Here is a 7817-nt window from a genome sequence, read left to right on the forward strand (position 1 = left end):
GGGTTCCAGAAGGGGAGACACCTGAACCATTTATGAGCTCCTTAACAAAACCACAGCCGGGTAAACATGACTTAGCCTTTCGATCCCACTCTCTACAAATGATATTGTATGGGCCCATTTATGTGCGAACCCGACTCAACTGCGGTTTAACGCAAATCGTGTCCCTACACCTTTCATTTCCCTAACTTTGAATTAATTAGGAAAGAGAAAGAAAGTATTCAAGGAAATAATATGAGGTTTGTGGCTATACATTAATTATAATATATATTTTCTCAAATTAATTAGGTTTTAGCAATAAATTTTAATGATGATTTGTGTTATAGTTTTTTTTTTTTTCCCAATTACCATTAGATCTTCGGGGGCATTGCCCCAGTAATTACAACTATTTGCATTTTGTAGCACATACCCTAATCAGCCCTCTAACACAGGCCCTATTCTTCAGTTATGGGAATGAGAGGATTTAAACTTTATATGTCTCCATTGAAAATACCAAAAGGTTTTGGTTGAATTATAAGGCTATTAACACTAATTTGTTCTCTTAATTGAAATTTGAAAGTGAGTATATAAAATAAATAGTCAAAAACAAAACAAAATAAAATAAAAATAAAACGAACATTGAGAGTGAGCATATTGGGTGTGTTTGATAACTCTGATTAGCATAAGTTATTTTATTTATGAACATATTTTTTAAAAAAATAAAATTAAAAGTGGGCCATTCATATTGGGTTTTGTAAGAAAAGCGGGCCCAAAGAGAAGATCTCAATTCTCATGCACAGCCCAATAAAAAAACAGCAAAAAAGAATTTTCCACTGCTGGGATTTGAATCCAAATTCAATATACGTTATGAATTGCCAATGTGCATTCTATTAAACCCAAAATTCCAAGTGAAGGAGCTAAACCCTGAACTTTTTTTAATAACAATTAAATCCCTAGGCCCTGTAGCCAAATTATTCTAACACCGTTTGTACTTAACAATAAAGGATAGTTCAGTTCACTCTACAGTCTCTACTAGAGGAGAGATTAAGGATCCCAGCCCCGACACACCACCTCACGTGGCACGTCTTCTGTCACCTCACGTCGAAAATCACTGGCAAAATTTGTTCATCTTTGTCTTTAAATCATTCTCCTCAATAAAAATTGTGGATTTTTTAATATGGGCATATGGCAGGACACATTTTAAGATATAAAAAAGTGGGCTTTTTATTTTTTTGGATAGAAATAGTAGAATTTCATTAAAATTATCAAAAACCCAACAAATGATTTCACAGAACACACACACAACAACATCCTAGGATTGATAAATTAAAAAAAGAAAAAAAAAACACACACACACACAATTTGAGGCTCTTGACACAGTGACATGTGCAGTAGAAGAAAATGGCCTAGTTGTTATTGCTGCTGAAAATCCCTGACCTACTTACCACTTGAGACCTTCAAAGACAAGACTATTTCTTATTCCAAACCAGATAAGCAGTGACAGGAAAAAAAAAATCAACATATCTTAAAGTTTTAGGTGATTCAACTTTGTCATAGACTTTATTCATATCAAGCTTTTAAAGTCATTTTCCCATTTCGTCATTTTTTTCTTATACTCACCAAATGAAGCATCTCAAATGCGAACTTGATCAATTATAAGCCATCCTGGAACAAAAGCACTACGTGAGTCCGAAATAATCCAAGGTAGCACTCTCTTCAAAATATTAGTCAATGTCTTTGCCTACCTTAATTTAAAACATTACATAAGGAAATTGGTCTGAACTCAATCATATTCTCTAGGTTACGAACTTTAGGAACGAGAACAATGTGAATATATGATTGATTTTCTATAACATATGCCCTAAACTCAACACTGACAACATAGCTCAAATGAAATCAAACCCTCTTCATTGCAAATTACACTCCTAAAGTTTGGAGGTGTTTAGATTTTACACCCTGACTTTTCAAAATTTGGATTTTACCTCCTACTTTTTAGAGATTTCTGGATTTTACTACCTAAAGTTTCAAAATTTTAGAGTGTAAAATCCAAATACTTCAAAAATTTAAGGGTAAAATCCAAATTCTGAAACATCAAAATGTAAAATCTAAACACCTCAAATTTCAAGAGTAAAAATCAAATTTTAAAACTTTAGAGTGTAAAAACATTCCTAAACGTGTAATTTATGATTTACCCTTAAAAAAACACACACTGAAAGTGAGCATATTTACTGCTTTTATTCATGAACCTTTTTTTTTTTTTTTTTTTTTTAAAAAAAAAAAAGGAAAGAAAGTGGGCCGCTCATATTGGGTTTTGTAAGAAGTGCAGGCCTAATGAGAAGATCTCAATTCTCATGTACGGACCCAATAAAAAACAGCAAAAAAGATTTTCCGCTGCCGGGATTCAATTATTCATTTCTAAAAGATGAGTGGCTAATGTGCTACAGCGGATTTCATGCCTTATCCGTCATAAAACATTTTATTAAACCACAAATGCAAGTAAACCCCTACCCAAATTATTCTAACACCGTTTGTACTTAACAATCAAAGGACAGTTCTATCACATCTGTCAAAAAAACAATCAGTTCAGTAGATATAGAGAGAGAGAGGAGCCCCGCCACCGCTCACCGCCCACAGCGCTACACGCGGCACGCCTTCCGTCGCCGCACGCCGGAAACCACCGGTAAAATCTGTTATTCTTTTGAAACCTCCTCCTCCTCAATAAAATTGTGGATTGTAAGATATAAAAGTAGCTTTCTTTATGATTTTCCATTTTTTTTTTTATTGTAGGATTGATAATAAAAAAACATAATTTGAGACTCTTGACACAATGACATATGATGGGTTATAATATCTGGCAGTAGAAGAACATGTCCCTGCTGTCGTTGCTACTGAAAATCCATGACCCACTTCATACAGTATCATTGTACCTTCAAAGACAATACTATTTCATTGATTCCAAACCAGATAAGCAGTGACAGAACAAACAAAAAAATTCAACATAGCTGAAAGTTGAAGGCCATTCAACTTTGTCAATCACCTTGCTCATATCAAGCTTTAAAGCCATTTGCCCATTTCGTCCTTTTTTTTCCTCATACTCATCAAATGAAGCGTCTCAAACGCGAACATTATCAGTTATAAGCCATCCTGGAACGAAAGCACTCTGTGAGTCTGAAATAATCCAAGGTAACACCCTCTTCAATCTATTAGACAATACCTTCGCAACCGCCTTATATAAAACATTACATAAGGAAATTGGTCTGAAATAAGCCATATTCTCTGGGTTAGGAATGAGAATAATATGAATGTATGATTGATTTTCTATAACATATGCCCCAAACTCAGCACTGACAGCACAGCTCAAATGACATCAGACCCTCTTCAATCTTCCTCTATGATTCTTTTTCTTTTTCTTTTTTGTTAGATACTTTGTGTTTATCATCGTGAACATTAAGTACTATTCTATTTTTAATAAATAATATTACTTACTTATAGAATAAATAAATAAAAAGCAGGAAAACTATCACAATCAGGTGACTTCGTAGGAAACATCTTAAATAGGGCGTTTCTAATTACAGGAAATGCATGGCTTTGGCTCACTAAAGCTTTCTTTTCTTAGATTACTCTGTGGATGGTCCACAGTCATAGGTCTCAATGACTGTGGTACCCTAACAGAATTTGCTAATTTTATTTCTTTTTGCGTGTAATTTTTTTTATAGATACTCTGTAGGCTATCTTTTGCTATGCAATGTTCTTGAGGTGGCTTCATTGCAATAAAATCTATTAGTATGTTGTTAGCTCATGGGAAAGATGACTCCAAGGATGATAAAAGGATGTAATACAACTGTTAAGAGTTAAGTAGGATTTGAAAGAATTTTTTTTTTTTTTTGATGGTTTTATAGTTTCTTGTCTGTTTGACTGAATCACAGGTTGAGGAACTAAAAGAGGGAATGTGTTGCATTTTACATTGAAATAATTGAAGCAGTTTAGGGTCATTGTTTTAGTCTGATGCGGTTAATGGTTAGTATGTTGATGATATAAAGTACCAAATGTTACTGTGAGCTACATCTTTTAACTAAATGTGATTATGATATTATTTTGGACTTGGTAGGGTTAGGCTTGTCTTTCAATTTCCCCAATCTCAAAACGCTTTTAAAACTGAATTGTAGCTAGACAGACTTGCTAAGTATAATGTTTCAAAGATCTTTGTACAGTTTTATTCAATGTTATTGTTAGAGAGAGTTCTTTGTTATCTTTACTTATCAATAAAATAAAATAAAAATTCTTTGTTATCTTCATCTTTCCTTCTCTGTGTGTAAGTTTATCCATCTTTTCTCACAGATTTTAGTTAGTGGAAGATACTTAACTTTTCGTTTATGGACTTGAATTACAGGGTATTCTTATTATTAATTTTAAAATGAAGAAGATGATAGCCCTAGGCTTTGAGGGTTCAGCCAACAAGATTGGTGTTGGGGTTGTAACTTTAGATGGCACCATTCTATCAAATCCACGCCATACCTACATTACCCCACCTGGCCAAGGATTCCTTCCCCGAGAAACTGCTCAACACCATCTCCAACACATTCTTCCATTGATCAAATCTGCTTTGAAGACTGCCCAAATAACCCCAGATGAAATAGATTGCCTATGTTACACCAAGGGCCCTGGCATGGGAGCACCACTACAAGTTGCTGCTGTTGTTGTTCGGATTCTTTCACAGCTGTGGAAGAAGCCCATTGTTGCAGTTAACCACTGTGTGGCACATATTGAGATGGGGAGGATTGTGACTGGGGCAGATGATCCTGTTGTATTGTATGTTAGTGGTGGGAATACACAGGTAATAGCATATAGTGAAGGGCGGTACCAGATTTTTGGGGAGACCATTGATATTGCAGTTGGAAATTGCTTGGATCGATTTGCTAGGGTGTTAACACTGTCCAATGATCCAAACCCTGGATATAACATTGAGCAGGTATGTATCTAAACATGGATGGAGTTTTCACTTTATATAGCTGACCATGCATATAAATATTTTCAATGCTTCTTCATCTGGTTCCTTTTTGGGTTTCTTTTTTTATTTTATTTTTTGTTTATATAGAGATTTGCTTTCGTTAATTTATTTATTGAATATATTGATAATTAATTTATTTGTTAAATATAACTAAGACAAAATCGTTTTCACTATGAGGACTATTAAGATCAATATACATGTAAGTGTGTGGAATGTGGCCAATAAGCTCTAGCCCAAATGGCAGCTCCTTTCCCTTATAAAAGCAAGGTGAATGGTTAGGCCATGGATTTAAGATCCACCGTGTGCATATGTAACTTGGTATTCAAAAAAATGTATGCTTGTTGAATGTGTAGACACATATTTATATCCTTATTTGCTTTAGATGATCATACAACGTAAAATGCAAAATTAGAGGATTTGTGGTTGAAATCAGGTTACAAAAGATTGATCACTGACAGCTTAAAAGTTACAGGAAATTGAAAAATTATTTTTTTTTAAAGCAAGATGTTAGAAACTCTGACAGCAGGTTTTTTTAAAGCTTTAGGGTGGCTTAGTTTAGATTTAAACTTTAAAGTTCAGAAAAGTTTAGATTGCTGTTGGGTTTGCTATGCTGTTTCATGTTATATTCTATCACATCCTATTTTTTTAGAGCCTCCGTGCTTTGGTTGTTGATTCATTCTAAATGCTTAACTGCGCTCATTTGTTACAGTTTATTTTCAGCTTTTTGAAAATGGGGTTGACATGCCTGATATTATTTTATTTTTTTCTTTACCAGCTTGCAAAGAAAGGAGAACAATTTATAGACCTTCCTTATGTTGTAAAAGGGATGGATGTATCTTTTAGTGGAATATTGAGCTATATTGAAGCCACTGCTGTGGAGAAGCTAAAAAATAATGAGTGCACCCCTGCAGACTTGTGTTACTCCTTGCAGGTAAACTGTAGTCGTAAATTATTTTGTATTTGAACTAAGCTATTCTTCATATCTCAATCATTAGATGTTGTATCATCATGTTTGTTGGTTCTTTGCCTTAATTCTCTTCCTCTCAAAAGCTAACTCACCCTATGTGGGAGGGACTTTTCTAAAGTTCCATATACTAGGCCATACGGTTTTCTCTCTTTTATTTTACTTATACACCCAAAAAGAACTTTATTTATATTATTCTGACATATATTATGTGTAATATTTTGATATGTAATATGTTGCAGGAAACTGTGTTTGCCATGCTTGTGGAGATTACAGAACGGGCAATGGCACACTGTGACACGAAAGATGTTCTTATTGTTGGTGGTGTTGGTTGCAATGAGCGTTTGCAGGAGATGATGAGAACAATGTGCTCAGAGCGTGGTGGAAAGTTGTTTGCTACTGATGACAGGTATTGCATTGATAACGGAGCAATGATTGCATACACTGGTCTCCTTGCTTATGCTCATGGCACGGTAACTCCACTGGAGGAATCGACTTTCACCCAGCGGTTCCGTACTGATGAAGTACATGCAATCTGGAGACAGAAAAATGAGCCTTCTAACATGAATGGCCTCATGCAGGAAAGTAGCTAAATCTAGAAGATCTAGTGGTATGGTCTTTCTAATGCTTGCGAGAATTAAGATCAATAATGAATTCCTTATTTAAATATTAGTATGAAAATGTTACAATATTCAAAGGAGAAACTGACTTAGCTATGCTGCCATGGAATTTAAAATAGTATTTGGTACCAATCAAGAAACATACATTCACGAATTGTACTAAATGTATTACTTATTGAGTAGCTATATGTTAGTTTACAGTTATTGTATGGGTTATTCTGAGGACATTTTGCTGTGGGCTGGTACACACAAATTTTGATTGGATATATTTTACCAGTGATTATGGTTATAGGGCTTGGAATTTGGTTCCTAACCTTTCAGGATGGGGCTATTTGACTAATTATATTATGGAATCATGTATTATGGTGATTGATTTTACCATGGTAATTATTTGGAGAGAATATAGTTGGTTAAGAACTTGCCAACCTGCCTGAGTTTTGGGGAAACAGAATGGATGATTCTCTAAATTCTGATAGTTAATGGATTTTGCAAATTAAGAAAATCCAGGCCAACTACCTCTTTGTGCTTTTATTTTCTTGAGACTAAAAAATGACCCACTCGAATTAAAGGGAACTAAGTTAACAGCCTCTTTGTTCTTAATGTCTCTGATCCAAGTCTTTGTGACCACCTAGATTCGGTTAATTTTTCTGTTCTGCATGTGCTAGGTCGCATTCCATTAAGGTAGTTGGGCAGGTTTGCAGATGGGGGTAGGTACTCATATACTTGATATTTATTGTTGGCCCGCTTCTAGTACAACTTGGGGTCTACAAGAATTGAATCAAGTACCTAATACCATGTATGAAATCCATAAATTTAAGGGGCTTTTATACTTTAAGAATGTGGACCAATAATATTAATATCAAACACACTATCACCAACAGTTATTTTATTTACTGTGTCATTATCATAAATGAATTCATTTTCCAAGTGGGATGTGCAACTACAAAACAGAGCCACTTACAATTAGTGAAAATTGATAATACAAAGGAAGAAAAATAGGAGAAAATGGTTTCATTTCACATTACCTTTTGTAAAATTTGGTGCAGAATACTTTTCAAAAAATGATCTGGCTCAGATTGAATTGAGTCAGAGACACAAATGTTACTATATTTGCAATCCTTTAGCTACCACTACAACCATTGGACTCGATTACAATCAGACTCTCGACTGAAACACTATCATTCTTATTCATTGCATAAAACCAAGTTATGATTTTCAGCATTGTCGGCAGTTCCCACCTTTATTAGCC

General features: G+C 34.5%; 1 protein-coding gene across 3 annotated transcripts; it reads left to right on the plus strand.

Moving 5' to 3' along the window:
* The first annotated feature begins 2392 nt into the window (after positions 1-2392).
* LOC126693596 (uncharacterized) lies at positions 2393-6908 on the plus strand. 3 transcript variants are annotated; one of them, XM_050389625.1, is made up of 5 exons: positions 2393-2656; positions 3903-3993; positions 4367-4945; positions 5760-5915; positions 6191-6908. In XM_050389625.1, the coding sequence occupies exons 2-5, from the start codon at positions 3982-3984 to the stop codon at positions 6539-6541; spliced, it is 1098 nt and encodes a 365-aa protein (XP_050245582.1). In that variant the 5' UTR covers positions 2393-2656; positions 3903-3981; the 3' UTR covers positions 6542-6908. The 3 variants fall into 3 exon arrangements, with proteins under 3 accessions (XP_050245582.1, XP_050245584.1, XP_050245583.1); XM_050389627.1 differs by lacking the exon at positions 3903-3993 and adding an exon at positions 2764-3159 and having other exon boundaries at positions 2394-2656; XM_050389626.1 differs by lacking the exon at positions 3903-3993 and having other exon boundaries at positions 2395-2656.
* Positions 6909-7817: the final 909 nt, after the last annotated feature.

Source organism: Quercus robur, chromosome 7 (assembly GCF_932294415.1).
Source record: "Quercus robur chromosome 7, dhQueRobu3.1, whole genome shotgun sequence".
Classification (NCBI taxonomy): domain Eukaryota; kingdom Viridiplantae; phylum Streptophyta; class Magnoliopsida; order Fagales; family Fagaceae; genus Quercus; species Quercus robur.

Bases quoted from the DNA above. Each gene is read 5' to 3' on its own strand.
- LOC126693596 (XM_050389625.1), top strand. The intron at 4,946-5,759 runs GTATGTATCTAA...TTTCTTTACCAG, and splicing joins CTGGATATAACATTGAGCAG to CTTGCAAAGAAAGGAGAACA. The intron at 5,916-6,190 runs GTAAACTGTAGT...AATATGTTGCAG, and splicing joins ACTTGTGTTACTCCTTGCAG to GAAACTGTGTTTGCCATGCT.